This window comes from Tyto alba, unplaced genomic scaffold, assembly GCF_018691265.1.
Source record: "Tyto alba isolate M040663 unplaced genomic scaffold, T.alba_DEE_v4.0 Super-Scaffold_3, whole genome shotgun sequence".
Lineage (NCBI taxonomy): Eukaryota > Metazoa > Chordata > Aves > Strigiformes > Tytonidae > Tyto > Tyto alba.
In genome coordinates this window covers 14304895-14332744 of record NW_024881304.1, presented here as the reverse complement: position 1 = coordinate 14332744, position 27850 = coordinate 14304895, and the positions used below count along the sequence as shown (strand labels likewise).

Genomic DNA, 27850 nt, shown 5'->3' with positions numbered 1-27850 from the left:
AAAACCAAAATGAAAAGATCCCACCAAGTTACTTTGGAAAGACCTTTTACTGGAAGTTGAATCTTGCTTCAAAAGCCCTTGATCAGGGCAGCTTGGATTACAGACTTATCCTATGCACTGGTACTACTTTTTAAGCACCTTATGTACTGAGAGGTTACAACATCAAAGAGGGTGCCTGGTGACTGTGTTTTGCTTTATCAAGTTGGTAATTAAGGGCCAGAGTGTAGTAAAAGTGATTTTTGAAAAGTCACTTAATCTTTATTTAGGGTTAATTGCATTAATGTTTGCTCACAGCTTGACAGGCTTGTTTCATGACAGGAATTTTTTAAAAAAGTGTTAGGGAGATAAGCAGCTTCAGTGGTGTCTGAAAAGGTCCCAATGCCCAAGTAATCCTGTTGTTCCTGATCATGAAAACTCCTATAAATCAGCACTTTTGGGCATTTTTAAAAATGTATTTTAAAAAGCAGTGTAATCACGTGCTGTTGGCTTGTAACTGGAACAAAATGGGAAAGTTCTGAAAATCTGCACATAGATTTGTGTGGAGAAACACGTCTGGTTGTAGCAGGATGATGTGGCACTGCAGCTGGTTTCTGGTAGGAATTCAGTGGACAGAGTGGACCGCAGCCCTGGGCCTCAAGGATGCTTATCGTTGTCCTGAGACCATCCCAGGGTATCAGGGCTTGAGGGTTTGAACCCTTGGAGTTGAGGTACCAGCAAATTTCCAAACGTTGTGTGCTATGAAACAGAACTGTTTCTCGTAGCCTTGTGAGGGCTGTCTCGGTGTTTTTGTGGTCTTCACTGAACTTTACTGCTTGTTCTACATAATATTATGAATATTGGTTGCAATAGTGTAGTCAATATATGAGGACAAATTATGGATTTAAGTGTGTTTTAAAGCACCAATTAGGACAGAAATCTGCTAGCCCATATAACTAGTCATTTTGTGCATATTCACAATAACTCACCTTTTACTGTTGAAGGTTCAGAGACCAAAAATGATCAAAATTTTAATTTTATTACCTGCCACTAGGGACTTTGTGTGTCTTTTTTTTTTTTTCTATATGTCTAATCAAAAATCATATCTAGGGGCAATACAGCTTTGTAGATGTAAGGAAAGATTGATGATTTTGTCCTGTGGTCTCACAGGTAGATGAATTCTCTATTCATGTGAACTTCATATAAGCAACTTTGAAAAGCAGCAATTCAGCTAAGCCTTGTTCCATTCATTTTTGCACAGAAGAAAGCATGCAAGGAAGCCTGACAATCCACCTTGGATCATATTTTTCTATTACGTTGGTAGCAAACATTAGTTCTTTTCTTAATACTCAATATTTTGGAATGACGATCAATAACATAAAGAAAAACATGGGTCTGACACACGTTAAGTTTTCGGTTTTCTTAAGTGATGTTCTCAGATTCCTGTTGTGTCAGTTTATTCCTTACCAGCAATGAATGTCCTGTTGCTCATATGACCGTACATCCAAGAGATTTTCAGTAGCTGTCTCTTCTGTTCCCTTGGAAGTGGTACATATGTCTACAAAGACCTTTCCTGAGATATTTATCTTCACCCCTCCTCCTTCTTCATTGAGATCTGGATACTATAGCCTTTGGAAATGATCTGGGTATCCTACGGGCTTTTCTTTGCTCAGTGTTCTGACTCTAAGGCACCCGGATATCGTTTAAGTATATCAAATTAACCCACTTGCAATCAGGTTCTGAAAGTGGAAGTCAATAAATGACTAATTCATCAGCTGCGTATTAAAACACCAAAATTATTCTAAACTGTATTTAGTTGCTCTTTGCATCATGAAACTTCTTCGCTCTTTTTTTGTTTCGTGGGTGTTCAATTCCTATGCCCTGTTGAAGGGGCAGTGCACCACGGTGTGATTACTGCCTGTGTACTTGGGAACTGGGAAGGTGAAGTCCTGATGGCACTTGGTTCTTTCTTTTATCACCTACTTCATCTGCAGGAGGGATGACAAGATGTGTGCAAAGCTTTTATTTATGAGGCTGGACTTGAAGTGCATGTACCCTAAGGGTGAGGAAAACATTCTTGCCTTGCTCTAGCCTACGCATGGAGCTATAACTTTACTATAAGAGCATAAAGCCTGCATGAGGTAATGGAAACATTGATGGGTAGAGCGGTTGGGAGGGCCTGAGTATATACAGCTCTGCCTTCTGAGACAGAACCATCTGAGGCGGTTGCTCAGGCACACAGAAACTTGTGAAGCATAATGAGTAAGTTCAATTTAAAGATACCATGGATCATAAACCAATAATTAAAAAAAAAACAAACAAACAAAAACAAACCTGCAAACACAAATACCTTGTGCTGTGTTAAAGGAGAAAATCTTGATCATTCTTAATTTTTCAGTTTAGTTGGGTGGTAGGGAAAACAAAAAGGGACTGAGGACAGCAGGCATAGAGCAGAAGCATTTAAACTTTTCATAGTGAGTTGGTTGGATTTTCCTGGCACTGTTCCTTCAACTACAAAACATCTTTTCTTTTAGAAATGGAACTTGAAAATTGGATTTTTTTTTTTTTAATCTCTGTTTAAATTTGGATATGGCTTGACTATGATGCACAGATGCTGTTGGAGATTTTCCTGACTGGTTCCCCTCCAAAGCAGTGTTATCTGAGGGAATGGCAATTGCCCGAACCTGATGCCAGTACTGGTCTAGGTTATTGGAATAACTCTCTGTAGCTATCTGTCACCACATTCTCCTGGTGGAAGATGAAATTTTTTTCCATTCTGTACATTAGTATTGATGTTAAAATCCTCTAATCACCGAACAGTGATGATGGGCAACACTGAAGGAGGAGGAAGACTTCCTTGGGGCCACGGGCTCTAAGACAGCATTCAAAGGGGTGATAAAACTCTTGAGGTGGGTATGTGGATGCTGGATTTCAGTGTGGAGCCCAAGACTTGCCTCATGCTATAACAAGCCCTATCTCTCTCTGCACAGACCCACTTTGTAACAGCTTCTAATAACATTTGAAATACAGTTGTTTTCCCCCTGTGAAAGCAAGGCTTGGAGAGATTTAAACTCCGTGGCAGTAGCATAGCCAATAGATACCAGCACCAAGAGGAGCAGAGCTGCTTTGTCTTCGTTATGCATAAAAGGAAAAACTGTGGTGCTTGGAGACACGTAAGTCCAAAGCCTGTCTAAAACAGTCAGTTACCTGTCTGCAGAATTATATCACCCCAACTACAACATGGGACCTCACTCTGCATAAGCATCAGCTCTTGCAGTATGAAAGAAGTTTGATTAATATGGAATGAAATCGGTTTTTATGAATATTTGCACTGTGCTATGTGCATGCAGGATGTATTCTTCCCACGAGGAGCATTTGGGACAGGGCTCCTGCAGCTCTGGTGTAGAGGCTGTTTTCAGGCAGTGCCCTTGGGTAGGCAGTACCAGCAATGACGTGGGATTTAGCTCTCCCATGCAGCCTTTAGGCAAGCTATTCCTGCTCCCTTTTCATATATTTCATTGTACAAGAGATAATACTTTTACAAGTTTGTCTTCTTGATGGTTTTAGTTAAAAATCTGCTCTTGGAGTAGTTTGTTCAGCAAGGTGCTGATAGTGGCATGTGGGGCTCCCTGCAGCTTCTGTCCCCAAAAGCTTAGGATATGTCAAATCATCTGAGAGGTCTTAAAAGGATGAATTGCCCTTTGACTTTCATCCTCCGTTAGCTTTTAATAGTAAAGAGCTCACAAATGAAGAGTGCTGCTTGGTGGCATTAACAATTTAAGCCCCAGAAAGGCAGGGTGCTGCTTAATTTTAAACGGACTATCGAGTCAAGGCTGGAGTCCCTTGTGGGCTATTATTTCAGTGTTTATTTGCTGTGGGATGTTTGTGAAGAGCTCACCTCTCATGAGCAGCTTTTTCTCATGCAACAAGTGCTGCATTAATGGAGTTAATTTAAGAGTAGAGCAAAATCATCTCTTTAGCAGGTGTTGAGCATTTAACCGGTACCATGCAACAGCCAAGGGGTAGGTGTGGAGCAGAGAGATGGCTCTGTGCTGTGGGCATCTGCTGTGATCCAAGCTGGAAGAGAAGTTAGTGCATATATTTCTGCAGGAGTATTCTGATGTTTTGTTTTGTTGGTGTGGGTTTTTTTTGTTGTTTGTTTGTTTTTGGGGTTTTTTTTTGTCTCCACTTACTGGCTCCCAGAGGTGCTTCTTAAAATAGGATTTCTAGTGTATAATTTAAGTACAGGATCAGCTGGGAGAAAACGGTGGCAGCCTTGTTCCCTGTGTGGCAGATAATGAGGTATCAGAGGTGGGGTAGTGCCGTGGGTTAGGCAGGAGCACTGCGTGAAGCCCCTGTCCAGCTTCCTGAAGCGTGGCAGTGATCAGCGCGGGCGAGATATTTCCTCCTGAAGCTTCTAAAGCGGGGTTGTTGTCGGGGCGAATGGCAAAAGGGTTAAAACTTAATTAGAAAACATAGTGGTAGCTACTGGAGCTTAAGAGATTTATATAAGCTGCTAGGAAGGACAAGGCTGCTGTGTGAGCTGCTGGTAGGGCTGAGCTACTGCAGCCGCTGGCTCGGCATCAGGCACTGCCGGCCGGGGCATGCCTGGGAATCTGCCCAGGAAGCGCTGTGAAAGAGGAGTTTGTTTTAAGGCTTGACCCCGGCTCTGTGCAACACCCCTGCCCTCCGCCCGCCGTATAAAGCCGGGCTGCCGTCGTGCCAGACGTTTGAACGAGGGAGGGAGAGCCAGCTGGGACAGGGATTTTTGTTTTGCCGGCGGAGCAGCTCATGGCTTCGGTGTTCATGTGCGGGGTGGAGGATCTGCTGTTCAGCGGGAGCCGCTTGGTCTGGACGGTGACGGTGGCAGCGCTGCGGAGGTGGTACGCGGCCCGGCTGCGGGCCTGCCGGCAAGCCCTGCGAGCGTGGTGCGGCCTCCAGGATGTCTACCAGGTAAAAACCCCCTGGCGATTGCCCAAGGCTTTGTTGTTTAAAAAAAAAAAGGGATTGTGATACTTGACAGACATGTGCTTGCTCACCTGTGCGATTCCTCGGTGCGCACGCCCCGGGTGAGGCGCTGGGATGGGGCGAGGGGGAGAGGATGGAGCTTGCGCAGCCCCGCTGTAAAGAGACTCGGCAGGGTTATAACTGGCTTTCAAACATCCAGTGCTGTGCATCTGCCTTGAATTTGGGGAGATGTTTTTGACGTTAAATATATTTTATCTAAAATATTATGATTATTGGTTATCTAAAAGTGTTCCGGTCAGCCCCTCGGAGCCCCTTTCATTGCTGTCACCATCCTTGAGCTTGGGAGCGGGAGCTCAGCTCTCAGCCCGCGCTGCCAGCGGGCACTCCGAGCACGGTGCTGCTGTTGCTGGTTTGTTTGTATTTGTGTCCCTGAATTAGTGGCAGATTGTAATGTGATAGTACTTTGCATTGCAAAGGGATTGCTCTTGGAGGGGGCTGCAATGAGTCCTGAAACAGCGATTGGGAGGCTCCCCTTCCTGCAGGCAAAAAGTATAGCACTGTACTTGCAGTTACTGTGGTATCCAGTTGCAGTTAGGGTGGTGCCAGTCTTTTTGGAGTCTGTTTTTGCTGGCAGTTATTTATTTTTGTGTGTCTGTATTTTTGTCTCGCACGTAAACTTGCGATGAGTGCCCAGTCACAGTGTCGGGGTGTGTGTTTGCTAGATTATGGTCAGTATTTCAGAACTGCTTCTCCCCTCTCCCTGGTGTGTTGCAATACAGAGAATGACACAGCTCATAGCAAACAGCTCTCTAGAACCATCAGGATATAACTTCCATTGGAAAGTTATGTGAAAAGGGCATCTGTGCCTATTTAATCCCAAAGGGATCTGTTGCTGTTTAGCTTTAAGGTATGCCCAGGAGTGGGAGAACAGCTCTACTGGGATAGAAGTGCTTTCAAGTGCTCAGGTGCTTCTTGGCATCTTGTACTGATGATGGATGTAAACACTTTGAGATATACGTTACCCATGTGTCACTTGAGGAGTATGGATCGTGTATAGTTAGGGAATGCAGGAGTAGAGGCATCATTGCTCCCCACTTGCCCAACTTTTACTGACCTGAAGAAATGTGGTATGCAGCCCTGACTCCCTTCTTTCTCTATACATAAAATCTAGCTACACCTATACTGTGAGGGTGTTATCTTTGGAGTCTGTTTATGTGAAGAGCGTGGAGCTCAGAGTGCCTCTGCTCCTTGCTGCATCCCCATGGAGGCAAACCCCGTCCCTCCAGGGCTGGAATAATGGCTTAGTAAGGACCAGCTCTGACAGCAGCTGTATTCAGCCTGTTCAGCTGCAATTCTCCCATGGTTGGCTCGAAGTGAAATGAAACTTTTTTCAAAACAAAGTATGACTGTATCTCTGCCCAAACAGTGTCCTGGTGGATGTTGGTAGATTAATCCGTATCGTTGTCTTTATGAAAAGCATCACTGACTAATTCCTGTGTCCTAAACTGGGGATGTGAAAATGGGTAACAAAAAGAGATTGGTCTTTCTGTCATACTTCCAGGGAGGCGGACAGGGAGTGCCCCTTCCCGCTCCCCTCTGCCCACAGCTTGTCACAGCCCCGAGGAGAGTACAGCCAGACTGCTGGGGATGTGCAGTGACCTGTTGCTCCACACTCACTGCTCCGAGGGTCATCCCTGGGCGATGAAACCAGGCAGGACCAAGGTGACTCTCAGATTTTAACATCAGGAATTTCCCAGTGGTGGTTTGGGGTGTATTAAAGAAATGGCTGAAAGAATGCCCTACAGCTCTTCCTTGTTGGATTGCATAACACATTGCTTTTTGTGCCAAAGTCTTGGCTCTTTGTTCAAACCACTGGCAGTATCCTCGCTGAGCGTGGAGGGCTCAGGACTCAGCAGTCTGTTTGGATATCGAAGCCCTCTAAGAGGTTGAATCAAATATTATTTTTCTTTTTCATATTATTGAAACACTAAGCTATGGGAACATCTAGAGACAGTAGCTGGCTGACCCCTGCACACACAGTCCTACTGAGCCATGCTGTGTTACACTTGTTCACCTCAGGCTCAGTGGAGCGATACAGGAGCAAAACTCTGAGGAGGTGGATGTTGCGGCATCTGTGGGACTAGGCTCTAATCTTGGACACGAGATTTTGTGTCCCGTTGTTATTATACGTCCTGCATTATCTTGGGCAAATTTTCTTCCTTCTCTGTGCTCTTGTTCTTTGTAAAATGGATATAACACCACTCTCCTACCTGCCAGGGATGCTATTTATCTTAAATTTTTGCTAGGTGAAGTCCTGTAGTTAGTGCAGCCACATGAAAGTATGTTTTTATCTTGTGTTCTTAGTAATATTATCACCTGGACAGGTGCTTAACGTAGTCCTTTCTCACCTTGGTTTCATCAAGACTGTTTGTATTTCTGTAACTCCTTCACGTTCATATTCCAGGTGTGAAAAATACCACGGGTTGTATATAAAGGGTCTTCTGACTAAAGGGTCATTTTTGCCCTCTCTGAGGATTCTCTGGGCTGTTCATGGTGTAACAAATCAGGAAACAAGTCAGAACTTTGTCTGAGCTATGTGTGAGGGACATGCAGGGAAGGGTGAGATGACAGGCACTTGTGCTGCTGGTCAGCCTTGGAGGTTTCAGTTCACTTTGATCCATATTTGGGGTTCATGTGGTTTTGTGGGTCAGTGGCTATTTTTGGGTGAGTTGGACACTGCTAGCAGGTCTCTTTTTAATCATCAGTACATTATTGTGGTGAAAGGGAAGCCAGAAGGGTTTCTTCTCTCTGGGCTGCTAAATTCGTTATTGTGGGGGTAGGGGGTTTGGGGATTTCCTTTTTTAAATATAAAATGCTTGCTAGCCTCATGGGAGACCTGAGCTTGAGTTTCATCACAGAGAAGTCACTAACATCTTCACGCTTCTACACAGGGCTCTCACTGATGTGTCTTACAGTCGGCAGGTGCAGAGGTTGTCACGCGTGCAGAGCTGTCTGGCCGGGGGAGGCTGAAATCCCCTCTGCCAGCACCAAAGCCTTTATCTGCTTTAGTAGGTTTAAGTACAACAAAACCCCCAACAACCAACAACAACAAACCAGCTTTTGTCAGTCACCTTCTCTTTAGCCTTCCTGCTTCTGGGGTGTGTGTGTGGGAAACACCTTCCAATGTCTTTCTGGCTGTTGTTTCACCGCTGCAGGGACTTCTACCCCACCCCAGGCGCTTCTCTGAGCTGCTCTCTGCTCCAGGGTGCTTGCCATCATCTATCTCATCTGCCAAAGCAGCTGGGATGTCCTATTTGTCCAGAGCCTATTCATCTGGAGGAGTTTGTAAGCCAAATTGCTGATGGGGTGTCCCATTTCACTCTGAAAGAACCTCTGAACCCATGCGAGGGGAGGAGGGCGGCAGAGTATGTGTGTTTATCCTCTGTGAGTGCTTGGGTGTTGTATACCAGGGAACATTGTCGTGTCCATGGCAGGGAGCATCTGAAAGCCTGTCCTAGAAAAAGCAGAGCCGAGGGAAGAGCTGGCACAGATCTAAATGCAGCAAGTCAATACACGTTATTGGAGCTGAGGGCTTGGAAAAAAATCCTAGGTGAGAATTTGGCATAGAAGCCTTCGTTCGAGGGAACCCCTGTCCTGCCAGGGAAAGGAGCGAGGGCTGCATTTTGTTGTGGACATCTGGCATGTAGAGCTCAGGGCTGCCAGCTAGGCTTTGGCGGGGTTTTCCCAGAGCCCCTCCTGATACCTATGTGGCAATGTGGCACTTCTGGGTGTCCTGATATTCTTTCAGAATAAAGCTTTTGGCAAGGCTTTCCACATGCTGGTTTTATTAGGCCACTTGTCTAAGATTTAATTATAGAGCAGTAAAACAGAAAGTGAATTTTTTTTTATATAAATGAGGTTAATAAGCAGTGGTAAAGCCAAAAACTTTCAGGATCAGCATTGATCCTGTGTTTAGTTACTTACGTTAGCACTGGCCTGATTTTCATTGAGATGTCAACACTATCATATTCTGGTGCTTGTTTTCCACTGAGATATGAATACCAATTTTCACATGTACATACCACAGCGTAGTCATTCCTCACTAGCCCCTATGCTTTAAGCATGAAAGAAGCATTGCATCAAAGTCTATTTGATAATGCAATTAACTCTTAAATGAAAAACTGGTGAAGTGAATGCTTTAGTGTCAGGGTTAAAATGCATGCCAGTAAGTCTGCTTGATGCAAAGTGGGAAAGAGAAACCAGCAGGCTGTCCCCAAACTCCCTGGAGAATATGATGACACATTGTGATTAATACCTGGTTTCATGTCCAACAAATATGGGAGCATCTGTGGTTAAACTGTTCAGTTACACTGATAATTTGGGTAACAATCTCTGGTGTAAAAGTGTAAATTGAATTCATGTGGGTTCTTTGGACAAAGTGCTTTATAGCTTCTGAAAGGTCGTTTCCTCTGTGTGAAGTGAAAAAATTTTGCTGATGAAGCACAATAAATAAGCTTTGTACATGTCTGTCCCGTACGTACCTGGGGTGGAGGAGCAAGAGGAAGCGGTTGACTTGTGTTTCCTATGGTGCTAACGTAGTTGGTTTGGACAGCGAGGACCATGTTTCCTCTGCTGCCACACCTTAACTTTGCGTTACAAAAAATGCTGACAACAAATTGGAGATGACTTTTTTTCCCTTCTCTTTTCACAATGATGAGAAGTGGCGCTGGAGCGGTGAGGGGGAGTGATGAGGTGTCAGGGCAGAGCTTTCCTTCCTCCACAGCAGACAGACCCTGGGAGCGATGCTCAGAGGAAGCATCTCGGGTGTCCTTATGGGTCAGGGGTTTCCAAAGGAAGCTCGAAGACCTTTTCAGAGGATGAAGAATATGTGCCCCTTCAAAGATTTCAACTTGGGCACTGGGATTATTGGTTGTTCTGGAAAAGCTTTGCTTTGACTGCTTTCATCCAACTCCCTTTCTTTCTGAAAGGATCTGATCTAAGAGGATGTGACACTGCTCGTACGTCACCTGCAGAGCTTTGGCTCTTCTTGAAATCCCTGTCATGTCCAAACACAGCATGTGAAGGCTTCTCCATGACTGGGCTTTGAGGGAGCCTCTTGCAGAGCTGAGAACAGGGCTGGCTCTGGGCACTGCCTCCCGACAGCTTAGAGTTAAACTTGGCTTTATACACTTCCAACAGCAGCTTTCCAAAGCCCTCTGCCAGACATATTTCCATTTAAGCTCATGATATAGCATTTTCTGTTTGAGAGAGTTTATTCAAACAAGAATATGATTTTTATACCACTTATCCCTCTTCCCTAGCAGACAAACTTCACAACCAGACTGAACCTCATCTCATTTCCTTCAGGGTGTCACGGTGCCAGTATCAAACAGTGCCTTCTATTCACTAACTGCTTTGGCCTGTATAAATATTTTTTTTTCTTCAATCTGACGCAGTTCGCAAAATACGTTAGATTTCAAATGTCACTGGCGCCACTTTTCAGAAGCAGACTCCTGTACAAAGGTATCACTGTATGAAATTGCCTGGATAAATCTCCATTTCAGCCTTGTGCAGAGAGGCTGGCCAGCTTGCTCTGACTGGACAAAAGGCTTATGAAAAGCTAAATTAAACGTGTTTCAGACACATGCTGTTTTTTCCATACTTCACTTCTGTCCTTCTGAGTGTTTAGCTTTCTGTCACTCTTTGCTAGTGTTGTCACTGCAGTTCTTTGCGATCTTGGATGGACTGTCCATGTTCTTAAAATAACACTGTGCTATCTTTGTCTCCTCATTTTCTAAAAATCAGGCCACCCTTCTACACTCTGCATTGCTCTTAAAACCTCTGAGTCATAATTAGTGATTAGTAATTCTGCTAATCTTCTGTGCAGATGGGGGCCAGTTCATTTTCAGAGACCGCAAAGAGGATAAGGCTATCAGCGCTGGAATATATTAGCTTAAATACCTTCCCACACACAAACACACATGTACCCTTTCTCCTGCCCACTGGTCTGTCATTTAAGCATTCATTAAATCTGCATGTTGGGGAAGGAGAGGTGTGGAGAATAAGCGTCATGAAAATGCTGGGAATAGCCTCAACATTCTGGCTTTAGCCATTAAAAGCCATCACTGGCAGTCCAAGGAACGTTAGATTTAAGACTGATGTTTCTGTGGTTGCTTTTCCAGCTGATGTAGGGTAGGTGCTGTCATGGTGATGGGTGCCCCAATATTCATCTTCCTGCTTGCTATTGGGTGCAGATGTATGGTGCCAGCAGAGCTTGGAATGGTGATGAAGTTACCGCATACAGCACATACACTGCATGGCAACGGCTCATCATGCTGTTTTCTGAGCATCCTGGTTTTACCTTTTGTTGGACCGGTGGTTTCTAGGTAGGGTGATGCAGGCTGGACAGAGGGATACAGCATGGAGAAGGCCGTCCTTGTTGTTATCTTGTGCAGTCAGGTTACTGGCTTGCCTGTGGGTGAGGAAGGCAAAGGACTGGAGGATGGGAGTGAAGAAGCTGGAAGAGCAGGAGAGGGCAGCACAAGAATTAAATAGCATGGAAAGTACAGGCTGTGCAAGCAAAGAAAGAAAGGGGAGGGACCAGGGAATAAAGAAATAATCATTCTGACCTCTTTCAGGTGTATGTCAAAATCCCCCCAATACTTCAAACTGCACACAAACTTGGAAGAAAGTGTGGGAAAACAAATGGGGAAGAAAAAAAACAAAAGGCAGAAGTGAGATAGGAAAACTGAGTTTGTAGATAGACAGGAAAAAAAATGATGGGAACAGTCTCTCCAGAAATGTAGCTGCGCTAGGCAGGAGTCCCCATCATGCTGAGTGTAGAGTTATTTGGTTGACACCAGACTGGACATGTCTGGTTGCCACAATTGTTTTGGGAGAGCAAGTATGCTGGTGTAGAGGAAGCCCATTGGGAATCTTGTTGGGCAGGTGAACTTAACAGGAGTGTAAATCAGTCTTTGCTAAGCCATAGTGAGAGTGAGTAATTCCTCTCAAATATCAAGCACGCTGATTCTGTTCACCTCATTCAGAGAGGTTGGGGTGTGCTGCATTTGCTGTAGGGTTCTGTACCCTTTGGCAAGGAGTTGCAGCGTTGCCACCCCAAAACCCCAGCTCAGAGCTCTTTTGGTGGCCTTCAAGTTGCAGACACTTCTCTCTGCTCAACTCTTGCTGCTCCAGTGGCTTCCTGCTACTGGAACCTCTTATGGGTAAATTTTTTCTTTTAAACTCTAAGTTTTATTGCTTAGAAAAATTCATCTATGGCCCAGAGTACAGCTGAGTTACACAGCCGAGATCTGTGTGTGTTTGGAAGCCCCTGATCCTCCAAGGAGCTGTGCTCTTCCCTTCCTCCAGCTATTCCTGTCCCTGTTGTTATCCCAGAAGGGCAGAAGTTGGCACCACCCAGGTAACCTTTACGTCATTTCTCTAAGGAAAAATGACTCACTGTCTATTTTCCTTCTTATTTTGGGACTTTGGAGTCTGTGTTTTGGAGACAAATGCAATTTTGTTACTCTAAAATACTCTCCCAAAACTGTCTCAGCTGCCGCCCCTTAGGTGGTTGGTGCAGTCTGGACCAGCTGGCTGGACCTGACCTGGCATCCTCCTGCCTTCTGTGGGGCCAGCTTATGTTTTTTTCATGATACCTGTCTTATTGAGCATTGTGTGGAGAGCTTTTGTAGTCTCATGATGATGAGAATGTTAGCTTTTACAAAGTAACTTGGGGGGGGGGGGGGGGGGGGGGGGGGCGGCGGGGAAACAGCAGACCAACCCTCTGTCTGCAACTATTTAAAAAGAGGATGTTTGATCAAAGCTAGTTCCTCAGCATTAAGGAAGGCGAGACACCTCTGGCACCTCACTGCATCCCAGGTGTCTGGGGCAGCTGGGCTGAGTTGACCTCTGAAGGTGTCTGGATTGATGGTGATTTATGGGGGCAGCCCCGAGCGAGGGGATCAGGGCTGACTCGGGCTGTTTGATGGTGTGTGCCAGGCAGCCCTGCTGCTCTTCCTGGCAGTGACAGCAAGGCTTGGGCTTTACACAATGCTCTACACTTTAACACTCAAACTCTCAGGACACAGAGCCTCCCGTGTGGGGGAGCTGAGCTGGCCCAAGAAGGCTCAGTACTCCTGAGAAGTGGGAGCCACGTGTCTCAGAGGTGTCGCTTTCAAAAGTTTGACCCTGAGGTTTTTGCGTTCCATTCTGATAAAAGCAAGTTAGTTTTTTTCCAGGTGTTAAACTTATTTTTTATATTAAAATAGATCCATGGATTTTAAAAATTGGGGTAGAAAAGTCTTCATAGTTTGTCCTCTCGGTGCATAAGGACTGCTCAGTTGGGAGCATAAATAACTGAAGGAGAGGGTCCAGCTAAAGGGAAGAGATCGTTCTCGTTTCCAGGTGAGGTTGTCTTGGTGTGTGTCCAGAGCTCCTCCCTGCTCTGGCAGTGTTTTGTGGTGTTCCCCCTGGCCTGTATCTTCCAGCCCGTGTGGATGCTGTGGTGTTCCCTTGACATCAGTCTTCCTACTGTAATTTGTGCAGCCAGAGGATGTGAGTCTGGTATGATTTAAAGCTTGAGTACCCATACACATGTTGCATAAAATGAGATTAATAATGCTGAGCTGTGTTTGTGAGGAGGAACAGGCTTGTATTTTAGACTTTGAAGTAACTGCATGTGTAAATTTAAGATAAGTGTATCTGCCTGGAGGTCAAGTCGGAGCTCTGGAAGTTACAGCCTCCTGGATTTGGGTGCACAGTTCTTCACTTTTCTGTTTTGTTTTTTTGGTTTAGGTGAAAGCAGTTATATAGTTCTCTGACATTTCTTTTGGAGGAAAGCTCAGTTTTTGCACTGGTGTGTGATACTTGTGCTCCTCCTGACACAATTAGCCTTCCTGTGTCAAAGCCCAGAGGTGTGCAAAGCCTTGTAGGCTGATGCACCAGAGCCGGAGAAATCAAGGAGAGGAGCTGGATGTCCTTTTAATATAGTTTTTCTCACGCAAAAAAAAGTCCTGTGAAGGGAGGAGCGGGTAGATGATTCACTCCTGCACTTCCACCAGCAGCAAACTGCACTCCTGGAGACCAGCCCTGACCTCAGAACAAATTCAGATTGACAGCCAAGGGTGTAAACTCTGTTCACGCTCCTGATTCCTTCCCTGATGCGCAGTAGCCTGCATCAGAGGCAGCAAACTTACCCTTTGGAAAGGGATTTGGGAAATCCAGTGAAACGCTGTACCTGGGGCTGTCTGTCGCAGCAAGGGCCTATGGAGATGTGAGCGTATGGAATGAGGGCAGGAGTGCTGAGAAGACAAGCTCTGGTTATCTTCGTTTACCCGTATACCTTCAGATCGGTAGGCGAGCCTCCCCGCTGCCGCGGGGCTAAGCCCCCGCTCCCAGGGGTCAAAAGTGGAGGTGGCTTGAATTTTTAGCTCTCTGCCAAGTTTTAGCATAAAGGCCCTTTCTGTCCCCTGGGTGGGCATGCGGAGGGGCTGGAAGGAGCCGGAGCGGTGATGGCAGCTTCCAACAAGCACAGGACGGTTGGTGTGGGGGTCCTCGGCCGGCTGCCACGGCGCGGGGGGCTGGCAGGGATCCGAGGTCCCACAGCGAGGTGTCTCACTGCCCTGGGCCTGGCACCTTGTGCTGTGCCTTCCCTTGGTAACTGATGGGGTTTTTTGCCTTGGTTTTGTTTCATAATAAAGGGGTTAATATTACAAAGGAAATAAAATAGTAATGCTTTCCCAGCTTGCCTCTGTTTTTAACAATCGCATTTCAGCCTCTTGTGTTCCCTGACTCACGCTGGAAGGGCTTTTGTTTCTGAATCTGTAATCAAAGCAACAAATGCGAAGGTCACTTCCTTGAGATTATATGGCAACGGAAGAAGTCCGGGATCGTGTCTCCCTTCTTCCCTCAGCTTGAATGTCCAGAAAACATGAAGGCTTAGTACATGCATGCTGAACACTCCTTGGGTTTCTGCAGTCCTTTTAAACCACAAGGGTGTGTGACTTGAAGGTAAGAGGCTACGTTTTAATTTCTGGTGATGCTTAGCAGTGAAAAATTATGTTGTTTAGTCCAGTTATGTAGCCCCAACTTCAATATCATGCAGACCCAGCAGGCAGCCAGGAAGCAGCACGCAGCAAAATGAGTTTGCTTTGGGGTACTTCAGTAGTGCAGGCTGAAACCTTTTTGCTTATTCTTCTTCTTTGCCCTGAAAGATCAGTCCATAAAAATTTCTTTGCATCTTTTGCACTCCATTGTGGAGATAAGGAGCTGCTTGTTTAGTCCCAAAGTTTACAGCTGCTTTTTCCTGCCTTTGTTTTAAGTGCTGCCTTGGCTGCTTTAGGAAAGTGCTTAAATCTAAGTTTGATTCGGGTAACTTTGCTGCAGCTGGAGAGCGGGTCTGTAACCTCTGATTGTAGAGAAAACCTGTTTTCAGAGATTACCCTTGCAGGCTGCTCTGAGATACCATTTAAATTGAACAAAGCCCAGATTCATAAGTCTTGAGAAAAGGCGGTCAGTGCCTGGTACAGTAGCTCCTTTCAGCATGTAACTATTAAATGTCTCATCTGTATGGTCCCCACCCCTCTTTCCCAAAAAAACCTGCTCATGAAGAGGTTGGTGCTGGAGATGCCGTAGTGCACATGGAGTTCGTTAACGGCTGTTGAGAAAGAGACTTTGATCCAAAGTGCTTGTTTTGCTTTAAAAGTGGAATGTGGAGCAGTTCAAATTTGTCAAACCACCCCTCAAGTGCCTGGCAAGGTGCTGGTGGCTGGGCAGGCTGGCAGCCACTACCCACTATTTCAGCTTTTTCCATAGAGCTTAGGATTTTAGGCTTTTCTTTGTTTATTCGCTTGCTCTTTGCATTTTTTTGAGAGAGATACAGATTTAAAGGCAATTTGGATAACTTGATACAGCCTTTTTTTAAAAAAATTCTTTTTCATCGTCTGCTTGCCTAATTTCTGTTCAAGGCTGGTGTCTGGGTTTCCTGAGGTGCTGCTGCCAACTGTGAGAGTGGCTGGAAAGTCCAGGGAGAGGACAGGGATGGGATGGGGGATGAGCTGGGTGCGAGGACCCTGATGAGACAGGAGGGGGAGAGATGCAAGATGCTCTCAGGATGTGGTGCTGCCTGGAGAGGATGGCAGATATTTGGTCAAGGCTTGCTCTGCTGATGTCACCTCAGTCAGGAGCCTTTCTTCAAAAACCTGACCCAGAGGTGAGCAAGGGGGTGGTGGAGAAGTAAGAAGAGGGTGAGGAGGGGGGGGAACAGAGGAGCAGCCTGTGAGAAGCCATGAAAGAGATGGGGGAGATAGTCAGGGCTAAGCGTGGGTCTCTGGGAATGAGAAATGCTGCTCTAAGGGGATTTTTTTTTTTTTTTTTTTTAGGCTTCTAAGTATTCCTGTAATAGGGAAATCTGAGTTTCTGTTTCAAGTAGGAATGAGATGGCTTCTGGGGTGGGGTAAATCACGGGAAGTTGCCAGAATATCTCTTCACAGAATGTCTCGGGAGATCTGTGTTGTAGAGACTTATGCAGAGAATCAGGATCTAAACTGATTTGCCTCCAACCTCCTGGTTGAGGAGCGAAGGTCAGAACAGGTCGCGGGAGGGCAGGCGTCTGGTCCTGCCTCGTGGTGGGTACCGGTCGGTCAAGGGCAGAGGATGCTGCCGCCTCCATGCAATGCCCTTTCCAGGGCCAACACCACATTTGCTCTGTTGGGTAGCATCGGGAAAGCTCTGTGATCCCACAGGATCTCTTTTCCCACCCCACGTTCCCAGGAGATTGCACTGGAACAAAACATCAACACGAGCTTGTGTGCGGTAATGACCCGAGAGCAGTGTCTCAGTGCTGCCGGTGATAAGCATGCCTCTACCAGACGCTAATTTATTAGCTGTGTTCTGCCAAGGAAAGCAGATGTTGGATGAAGTATTTCATTGACTTGATATTAGCGGCAGATTTGCACTGATTGTTTCCTATTAACTTTCCTGATTTTTAGGATTAGCTGTAGAGTTGCCTGTCTATTCTTTTCTTGCTGTTTTAAATACATTGCAAAGTGGTAGGAATGGTAACATCAGTGCCTGTGGAATGATGTGACCTGTTTGAGAAACATTTCAGTTTTGAGTATGAGACTCCTTTATTTAATATAAGAGTATTGATGCAATGGGGGGGACACCTGTTCCTTCAAGATGACTAACCTCTCCCCCTCTGTCAGAGCAACTCAGCATCTACTGATAACACTCTCAACAAGATCTCGTGGCCTTTGGCAGTGTCAGGAGAGGTGACATGCTGTCTGGATGCAGCTCGTCAGCTGGAAAGCGTGGGGCCAGCAAAGGCTCATCCGCAGCCGTTGCTGCCTCTGCCTCGTGCCGTGGGAACCGCTGTGGTCCGGGCGCTTGTGGCACCCTCGTCCGGGCGCTGGTGTGCGGGGGTGAGCACCCCCCCGCACTCCCCTGCCTGGGAGGGAGCAGCAGCGAGTGCATGAATCCACCATCTGTAGCATCAAGAATGGCAGCCGTGCTGCAAAGTTTCCTTGTGGGGCGGAAAGGGGTTTGTTTGTTTGTTTTTTTAACCTTGCACGCTGCCTGGTAGGGACCAAGAAGCAACAGCTCTACTGTTTATATTTTGCTTTTGGTAGAGGGATTTCTCTCCTGGCTGGGATACTGTATCTGTCATTTTGAGGAAGACTGAATTAATTTATTTCCTGGATTTTCATTTGTCACTGTTCTTTGGTTTCGGCGTTTTATTGCAGTGTGCTCATCATTATTTCAGAGCGTTGCTTTTGAACATTTTGGAAGAGAATGATGTGATTTAGTGGGATTTTCCTGTTCCAGTGAGTGGGATCGTTCTAATGACCACAAGAGGCTGTGGTACAAATGTACCTGTACAACACGAATCCTGTACGAATCAGCAAACCATCAATAAAGCAAGTTAAAGTCCCTTAGAGTCGCCATCCCCTGCAATGAGAAATAGAATAAATAGAGAGAAGGAGAATTGCATGGAAAGTGTGCTGGCACTTGGCCCTGGAAAGCCACAGTGCCTGCAGTGAGGGAGAGCACTTGGGCTGTTGCTTTGCCAGATTCTTTTACTGGCTCAGCTGGTGGGGCTTACATGAAAGTCAGTTGATGCTCTGCAGGAGCCAGTTTTTTCATCGTATCTTCAGTTCATGTGGCTATTTTAGGAAGGTGCCATGCAACCCAGAGAGCCTCATGGCCCTCTGTTCCAGACACTGTTTTATCTCTAACTCTTTGCCAAATCTGATCAGAGCCAACATTTCCATGGAAATCATCATCATCAAATGGACATTTGTACCAGCTTGTACTTCAGATTTTCTCCAGCCTGTCTCATTGTAAAACATCATTTCTGTGCATGTTGTATGCAGTCAGGTCTTCAAGTGTCTGTCCCTGCCTGGCTGGTCCTGAGACAAGAGAAGCACAGGGACACCCTGAGGTCAGGAATGGCTCTGTACCGTCCCTGCAATTGCTGTGGGTAAATACCCCATGAGTGTTGGGATGGGAGCACGCAGAGGCAGGGTGGGCTGTGGAGTCCTTGGGGGAAGGGTGGGGGTGGCCCTTGGAGTCACGCGAGCAGGGTGAGATGGGTCCTGTGAAGTGGCTTGCTGTAGCATGAAGGGTGAGATGTAGCCAGACACTTAAGTGCATTGCTGACTTTAACATGAAGCAGATAGTGGCTTCTGTTAAGGTTAATAGCAAGATAACAAGTGATTTAAGCCAAAATCCTGGCCCTATTAAAGTTAATGGTAAAATTCATTGACTACATTGGAGCCAGGACTTCAGCCAGAAGTTTCTTTATGACTTGAAGATTAGGAAGGAGAGGCAGCATGTCTGGAGACATGGTCTGCTCCCTGTAAAGCTGGTGGAAGCTGCGCTGTTTCCTTTAAAGGCATCACAGCAAGTTTATCACTTCTGCCTGAGCCAGGCTGCGGTGCCACAGCAGGGAACCCACCGGCTGCCCGGGCTGGCGTGTGTAGGGACTGAAGGGAAACCTGAGTTTCTAGACCCAGAGCCAACCCTTTCTGTTTTGCAGGAGGTATCAGCGAGTCCAGGAGACTTCAAAGGGAAGGCAGCCATGCAGAAGAGGCATCCCTTGGGGGCTTCTGTGCTGTAACCCTCACTGGCAAAGGAGGTGACGGAGAGGCACATGGTGGGATGTGATGTGGCAGTGGGATGGGGGTGCATTGCCCTTTCCCAGATCTTCACCTGTGGGAGAGTGATGCGTGTCCAACCCCACACCCATCTATTTCTCCCAAGCACCTCCTATCACCAGACACTTGGTGACGGCCACCTACGCTGGGTCAGGGAGGGTCTGGGGGCTGCAAGCAGGCTGACAAGTGTGCATCAAGGCATTATTGGAGACCTATGTGGATCCTTTAAAAAGTTTCCACAAAAATACTGGTGTAAAACCAAAGTCTTGTTTCTTATTTTTCTGCTTATGCCTTAAAGCTTTGAGCAACTCTGAGTGCTGGAACATGATGAGGCTTTGCTCTCCCAACAGACACACCAGGAAACTCTGAGGTCATTTAAACTATTATAACTTTTTCCCTCTTCCCCCAGCTGCATGCAGGCCCCTTCCTTCCAGAAGGATAGGCAATGGCTTTTATTTTCCTGAGATGTGCCTAGTTAGGGAAGCTTCATATTGCAATACATTCTTGCATCTAATTTCATATTTTTATCAAGCCGTTCAAATTTTCAGGCCGGATGCAAGATGGCCAGTTATATCCAAGTCAGTGAAGCAATACTGATCTAGGGCAGCTGAGGATCTGATCCTAAATGCCTTCAGGACTGAAGGGAAAAAACCCACCTAAATGCTGATGAAAATCTGAAGTCAGTGTAGGGGTTTCAATATTAAGCTTTGAAATATCTTACAGGTTTATGAGATACAGAAAAGAGGTTGGGGGGAAAAAAAAAAAAAAAAAAAACACAACATCCTTACAGGAAATTACTGGTGATGCTTTATAGCTGGTTAACTGCAGCTCGGGTAGGGATTTTGAGATAAAATCCTCCTTTTAGTGCAAGGCCTGTTCTCTGGGCTCCTCCACCTGCAAAGCAGCACTGCTGGCTCTGAGTCACCAGGAAAAAGCAGGATGGCAGGATTTTGGGCCCCTCCATGCCACAGGCTTTGTGGAGGCTGGTCAGCGTGGCAAAGGGACAGCATTTCCTAACTGACCACGTGCCTCTTGTGAGTGAGCGGGAATACGGCTCTTCTGCTTATCTATATGATTTTCTTCACTGCTCTGACTGCTTGAGCCACTGTGGAGCGGTGTGCCTGTTTCAGGAATAAATGAGCCAGTTTTTATGATCCATGTGCTGATGACGCACTGCAGCCCAGTTTCTTGCTTTTAAAACTGGAGGTTTAAGGCTTTGTGTGCTGGCCATTCATTTAGTGAAAATGGTTCCCATTTCTCTCTCATCACTGGATGCATCAGCGGAAGGTTTTGGTTTTTTTTTTTTCTGCCTGTGAAATATCTTCTGGAGCTGACTCACCTGCCATGAAGTTTAATTTCACATGGTTACCCTGCAAGGAGCTTATGAAAATAACAAGTGTGGTTCTGTGCAGCTGGGACCAATCCCCAGTGTCACACTCGGGTGTTTTCCAGGGAGAGCCCCTGTGGATGCTCAGTAACACCCGCGCCTGAGCAGAAGGGTTCGTCTTAAGAGGAATGGAAGAGGAGAACTGGGGGGAAGAGGTTTGCTACTTCCAAAAGGTTTCTCGTGGAGTTTGGGGTATTAAAGATGCGATTCCTCTCTGGATGGAGGGGTGGTCTTACAGCTCCCAGCAATGTGTGTTGGGCTGCAGGACCCTGGCACAGCCAGCCTGTCCCTGGGCAGATCGCAGTTACCCGTTGGTGCAACACTGTCGTGCCAGCAGCGCGTGCACGTGGGCTGCTGATGCCCAAATCGTGGCACATCCCAAATGAGAGCAGCTGGGATGCATGCACAGACCTCTGAGAATTTCAATGGTAGAAACAGTTCCCAATTTTGTCTCACTTATGTGCAGTTTATGGATAATCCTCTCTTCCTTGGCCACAGACTTGTTAGGGTTTGGGGTTTTTCTGGCTTTCCTTAGTAGTAAAGACTCCAGACTTTCTTAAAACAAGAAAGGCTTAAAAATAGAAGTCAGCAACAGATCTGGCCAGCTACGCCGAGCAATGTCTGTCATTTGCCCAGTTCTGGGAGGTGAAATCTGGTCTGGAAGGGAGTGTAACACATTTAGGTTTGCTTCTGACCCAAACCCTATGCTGACCCATTCCTAAGCTATGCTTCAGGATGTATGTTATTCTATCAGCTTTTTTGGGGGCTTAAGTTTTTTTGAGGTTTCCTGTTTACACCCTGTCTAATTACTTTTTTCTCTTTCTTATTTTTTCCGACTGGATGACACACATGGATGTCTAAAAATATTGCATGTTAACAACCAGCTTAGAATAGGGAGGATGTTTCTGCTGAAGAGAAATAGCATAAATATCCCACATATGTTGTTTTCCTAAGTAAACATTCAGGCTCAGGATATTACAGGGAATCGGTTTAAGTAGCTAAGTAGACAAGTAGGTTTTTTCCTCTGTCCTTGTTTTTTCTTTTTAAAGGACTAATGTTTAAGAATATCTGACTCGATTTTTAGGTGGAGAATTTGTCGTAATTTTTGTGTCACAAGCAAGATGGATGAAAAAATGTGTGTGTTTTTTAGCTTCCAGCTATATGAAAACTTCCCAAACATATTAAGCTGCTATATAGAATCACAATCTCACCCTATGCTTTAATTTCCACACCCAGAGATTCTGAGAATTGTGTTTCTTCTCAATTATCTGACTTTCCTGCTGAAGATGTGGGTAAATCAGGTTTCTTGCTGAAAGCTTGCTGCCAGTACCTGGCCTGTAAGTTATGAGGGCTGCAATATTTTGATATTACTGCATTTCTGCATCAGACAATGTTTGTCTCCTTTTCATTCCTCTCAATTTTTGAGTTTTTGTTGCTTGTCTGTATGCAGAACATACAAGTGACTTTGAGAAACAGTAAGAAACCAGCATCCCAGTATCTGTCGTGGTTTGAGCCTGGTCGGCAGTCAACCACCACGCAGCCACTCTCTCTCCCTTCTCTTCTGGCAATAAGAAGAGACAGAGAGCCAGGCTTGGGGTTTGAGATAGGACTGGGATGGGGAAAAGTCCCCCTTTATGGTCACAAGCAAGAGGCAGGCTCGTTAGGAGAAGAAAAAAGAACATACATTTATTACAGACACTAACAACACTTAACAGAGTAGGACAGTGAGAAGCATTGCCACATCTTGAAAACACCTTCCCCCCACCCCTCCCTTCTTCCCGGGCTCAGCTCTGCTCCCGATATCTCTACCTCCTCTCCCAGTGGCTCAGGGGCAGGGAATAGGGGGTGCAGTCAGCGCTGCCACTTCCATCTTCAGTGGGGGGAGCTTTTGGAATTTCTTCCCCCTGCTCCATCGTGGTCCCCCTCTCACAGGAGACAGTCCTCCACAAACTTTCTCCGACATGAGTTCCTCCCACGGGCCGCAGCGTTCCCCACACTGCTCCGTCATGGGTCATTAACTTTCTCCGACTGGATTCCCTCCCACGGCTGCAGCCCTTCCCGAGCTGCTCTGGCATGGGACACCCCCACATGCTGCAATCCTCCCAGCGCTGAATTACAGCAGCGGGGCTGTCTTTTCCCACGAGACCCCGGCCTTCTTCAGGCATAGCACCTTGATCATCTAGGCGGAAGCCACAGGCCATAAATCCATGTCTGCTCCACTGTAAATCTTCATGGGTGGCAGGGGGGAGCTGTGCTGTTGTCTCACCACAGGATATGGGGGGGTCTCTGCTCTGGCACACCTCCCCCCTCCTTTCTTCCTCCGTTCCTCCACTGACCTTGGTGTTCATGCAGCTGCAGCAACTCCTCCTCACAAGTCCCACTGCCCGTCACCACATCCCTTCTTAAATACGTTATCGCAGAGGCGCAGCTGATTGGCTCAATTTTCCAAACAGAAGTGGAGCTGACTTGGAGCTGGGGGAGCTTCGAGAAGCTTCTCACAGGGGGCCGCCCCGATAGCCCCCTCCCCTGCCACCAAAAAACTCCACCACTCACTCAACCCAGGACAGTATCTCAGTATGGTTTTGCCAAAAATGGGGCTGTCATGTCACTCTGCTAATTTCCTATTGGGAATGAGATGAGATGCAGGGACACTTAATAGATTCTATGCTGCTATTTATTTTACTGAATAATAGCTTAAATATTAGCAGGTTTTTAAAAATAACTGCTAAAAAGACCAAGCTGGGGGCATGTTACAAAAATATAACAAAATGGTTCATTTGTACAGACAATGCAAAATCAATGCAAATAAGCTGAAAACAGATGTTTGTATATATATCCCAAAACTGCTCACGCCACCTCTTAACTGAGCCAGACAGCTGTGCTCACTTCGTGATGGATTGGCCCAACTATATAGAAAATCAATTATATTGTTCAGATTAGCAAGGCGTACTGAATTCAAGATGAAAGAAAACATATCTGCAAGGGGCTCCCAGGGTGTTGGGTCTTTTGAGGAGCCCAGTGCCCTGGGAGCTGGGAAGCCAAGTATGAATCCCTTTTCAGAGCCCGAGGAAATAGGCCTGGGAGCAGATGTGCTGTGGGGAAATAATTCACATTGGTGTCATTGGGGGAATTAGAACAGAATCCTGTGCTGCTTCGGCTCCAGGAGCTCAGGGCCTCCAGTTGCTGAGCTGGAGGCATTCTTCCATGGCCAAAATCCTTAATGTATCCAGTGATACTATGGTGGTGAGGTCGTCTTTATGAAGCTTTCCAGCTTTTCTTCAGGGAAAAGGAGAGGAACAGACAGTTGATACCTGTGACTGTGCTTGAGTGTGTGGCATTGCTGTGCCGCAGTCATGTCACACCTCTGTGTCACTGCTGAGACAATATGTGGCCAGTGGAAGGTGACTCGTGCTTCAAAGCTTGTGAGCTAGTCTTGAGGTTGCAATCGCCTCTGAAGCTTTTGGTTCTGCCTCCTGTACAAATGAGGCTTGCAAAATGTGAGTGTTGTATATAGGAGCCCTGTCTGCACAGGCGGGCAGCTCCATGTGAGGAGAGTTGTCTCCTGGATATGACCTCTCGGGTGGTCGACATTCCTGACGCAGGATGGGCTTGTGTTGCTCTGTGATAGTAATTGGGAGTGATTTGCTTTTGATTGTGTTTGTAAGTACAGAGTAAGCCAAGCAAAGTGCTCTCTGCCCCATCAGGAATGGGGTGGAGATACTTGGAGTGAGCTCTTGCACAGCTGCAGAAACCAGGGTGCTGGTTGCTGAAGCCTTGGATCTGCAAGAGGAGGATAAGGGCTGATGTTTGGATTGCCCTGGGTAAAACCACTCTGTTTAGAGACTGGAGCCTGCAGGTGCAAGCCTGGTAGTCGCTCCGGGAAGATTTGTGCTCCTCGACTGGGCTGTGGTACCACGCAGTGAGTATCCATGTTGTGCCTCTCAGCCCAGGCGGAGAAGGCATCTAAGGATGGATGTAGCCCTCGGGTGTGTGTACATGGGCTGGGGGGTCAAAGGGGTGCAAGCAGAAATGGCAAGGGCTCCAGAGCCTTTCTCTTCCTTGAACTGCAGCCAGCAGTAAGCATCTCATGGCCCTGGCCGTTGCTGTCATGTCCCACCACGCGATGGTTCCTTGAGTGACACAAGCCCATGGCCACATAGAGCTCTGGAGATACAGGCGGGAGCTGATGGGTTTGTCACAGTAATGGCATTTCATGGTGCTCTGTTGCCTGGCATCTCAGCACCCTGGTGTCTTCTGCAGCTTCTTGATTGAGCTTTCCAATACTTTGGGAAGCAGCTATATGATTTCTTCTGAGATGAGATTCCTGGAGACTCAGGTGCTAAATGTTATCTATATCTGTAAATCCGACTTTTAAGCTGTCCTTATATTTTCTCATCAATAAAGTCAGGGATAATTTTATCTCGCCTATCTTCATGGGTGTCATGAGGTTTAATTACTTTACTTTTAAGGTGCTTTACAATTACCTTGGATAACTGAATAGAAGCACAGATTATGGTTGGTATTTATTTCCTGTTTTAATCTTCCCGACAACCTTCCTCTCTCTTCAGCACAAGGCTTTGTGGATGTGTTTGCTATAATAGAAATCTTTTTTACTTAACAGACAACCAAGGCAATTAAAACAGTCAGAAGTGATTAATGTGATTTCACTGGGTGAAAGCTAAAGCAGCTAGCAATTAAATAATGGCAACCCTTGTGCTATCTCAGAGCAACAGATGGGAAATGATTTAAAACCACTATTGGATCAGACACTTCACAACAGGGGCAGATTGGTAACAGTGTGTCAGAGCCAGAATTATGCACCACCTTGAAGGGTACGCTGATGAAATGATTAATTGATTGTAACATGTGACTTACTTATGACCACGCAATGGCAGACCTTCAGCTCCCAGGAACAAATGGACCCGTGATCAGATTGTAATGGATTTAAGGACTCGAGGCAGAATGTTTGTGGAGGGGATAAATTGCAGGGAGCGTACTGGAAGTTGGAAGTAGCTTTGCTTTGCTTCCAAAACCTGAAGGATAAAGAGTTGGAAGTGGTACCTGGCTGGGGCATGGGCCCGGGGTTAGTGCAGCTCTGGGCTGGTGCCTCCTTGGGGTGTAGTGCCGTGGGGTGAGGCTGTGGTTTGCACGGGGGGCATCATCTCTGTCTGTGTGATGGTGCGGTCTCTGCTCTGTACCCCTGCATTCACAAAAAGTCACTCTTCATCTGACACTTGTCTGCAAATTCATGTTCACAACAGTAGAAGTGAAAAGGAACGGGGTTTCTTCCAGCTAGACTTGCTCTACAAATGATCCTTTCACCAGTGTTGCTGTTCCGATGAGTGATGTGATAACATGTTTAGCAGTGCCGTAAGTTGCCTGTGCTGGTGCCACAGATGCCATAGCTCTGTTTCACCAGACGCTTAACAGCATCGTGCCTGCAGATGCTCATCTCTTCCCGGTTTACAGAGCTCCTCAGGAAGGGACTCCCTCTCAGTGTTTGGTCAAAATTAGCTCAATTAGTTAAAACAATAAAGCTTTGTTAATTTGGCTTTTTAGGGCCGGAATGGCTGACTGGTGACAGAAGAGGCTGTGTCTCGGCAGCCCTTGCTGTGCAAAGTCGTACGTTGAAAGGGTGGGAGGCAGGAGGTCTCTCTTTGGTTGTACTGCAGTCAGTGCAGTCGGGTGTAAATTGTATTTATTTTGAATTCTTTGTAAGGTTTGGATGTGCAGCATCCCAGGGCAGGAGGTAATGGGGGGGTGCTGGTGGCAGCAGAGCTCAGCTCCATCCTTGTCCCCATCCCTGCAGAGCCAGAGGGATGTGAAAGGAGAAACCACTGTGTATTGCCATTTAATCTCTCCGGGAGCCCCTAGCTAAGCAAACCACCCTCGGCCTCTGCTTAGAGCTCAGAATTTATAGTCTGTGAGAAGCTTGTGCTGTCAGGAAAATTAGTTACTCTGAGGCTGGGAGAATAAATATAGAAGTCAAGTTTCCTTTACCATCTCTTGCCTGGAGAGCATTGCAAAGCTGGTCCTCGCCAAAGCCAGCAAGAGGTTCAGAATTAGAACAGATTTTAAATAATGTAAAAGCTTTTGTGGAAATGTATTAGATTTCAAAGGGCAGATATTAAAAAGGCATAATGCAGGGCTATTTCTGAATTGCTGTCCTTTTAAAGAGAGAAAGACACGTTGTTTGCAAGAGATAAATGTGACATGAAGTGGGAAGCATGGTGGTCCAGATACAATGTTAGAGGTTGTAAAGCTCATGCTATTATTAATCATTCAGTTCAAGCACCTGTCTTGACAAGTGCAAGCACCTATATAACATTCCGATGACGGTAATGACTTCTAATGATTGTGAAAATTTATGTAAGGGAGAGCATTAATGTACTGATAGAGACTCTGCCTTGACTAGAGACCAGGTCCTCTGCCAAGGGACTGTATTTAGGCTGACCCATCTGCAGGGATGGTTGGGTAGGTGGGGATTTCATGGGTCCCTGGTCACCTGTGCTCCTCACCAGAGCAAAAGGCCATCGCTGCCGCTTGTGGCTGTGGTACTAGCTAGGCTGGTTCATCCTCAAATTAAATTCTCACAGGATTTATGCCACTTCTATCTGATCCTGACCGCTGCTAAGCACCCTTAATACCATTTTGAAGTAGATGGGAGCTGAGAGTGCTGAGGCAGCTCCCCACACCCAGTCCTTGGAGAAGGACACTCAGCTCGGGTGTGGAGTCGATTCCCTAATCAGTGCAGGTTAAACATTTGCTACGTGCTGTCCTTGCCCCTGAGCTGCACATGGTCCAGTGCAAGCCAGGGAAGCCACAGATCCTGCCCTCCCTCATGGGGCTGTGTTGTGTCTTTGCAGATGACAGAGGGCCGGCACTGCCAGGTACATCTCCTCGATGACAGGAACTTGGAGCTGCTGGTTCAGGTACGGACCCCACTCTTCTGGACACCCGTAGCTCAGTGCCAGGTTTCTCTGCTTATTTTCTTAAGCAGTGCTGATGTGCGAGTGATGTTTGAATCAAAGTTACATCTCTTACCAGAGCAAGCCATAGAAGTGGAATAAACAGGCGTGCTTTCAGGCATGCATGCCTTTCCTCAGACCTGAAATAGCAGGAGAGTTTCCTTCAGGCGTTGGTGCATGTTGGGCAAAATACCTGCCATCAGTTCTGCATTCAGTTTTTCATCTGCTTTCACCAAATTTCAAAAAGCATATTAAATGCACCCCTCATGGTGGTGTCGTTTTTGTAATTTAGAAGGGGAGAGGAGTTTGTATTTTTGGGGATGCGCTTTATTCCTGTAACAGAACTCAAAGCACAAGATCCTCTAGTACACAATATTTTCTTAATTGGAAAA

The 27850-nt window shown here is 46.4% G+C and overlaps 1 protein-coding gene across 6 annotated transcripts in view; it reads left to right on the top strand.

The window, feature by feature from the left end:
* Nucleotides 1-27850, top strand: part of FRMD4B (FERM domain containing 4B) — a 136561-nt gene that overhangs the window by 45671 nt on the left and 63040 nt on the right. For 3 of the 6 annotated variants that reach the window (XM_042799601.1, XM_042799600.1, XM_042799599.1), the window contains exon 2: nucleotides 27357-27422. In XM_042799601.1, coding sequence (XP_042655535.1) covers nucleotides 27357-27422 — 66 coding nt within the window. Of the gene's footprint in view, nucleotides 1-4165; nucleotides 4930-27356; nucleotides 27423-27850 lie in introns of those variants that run through there. The other 3 variants (XR_006165963.1, XM_042799598.1, XM_032985666.2) reach the window with 3 other exon arrangements.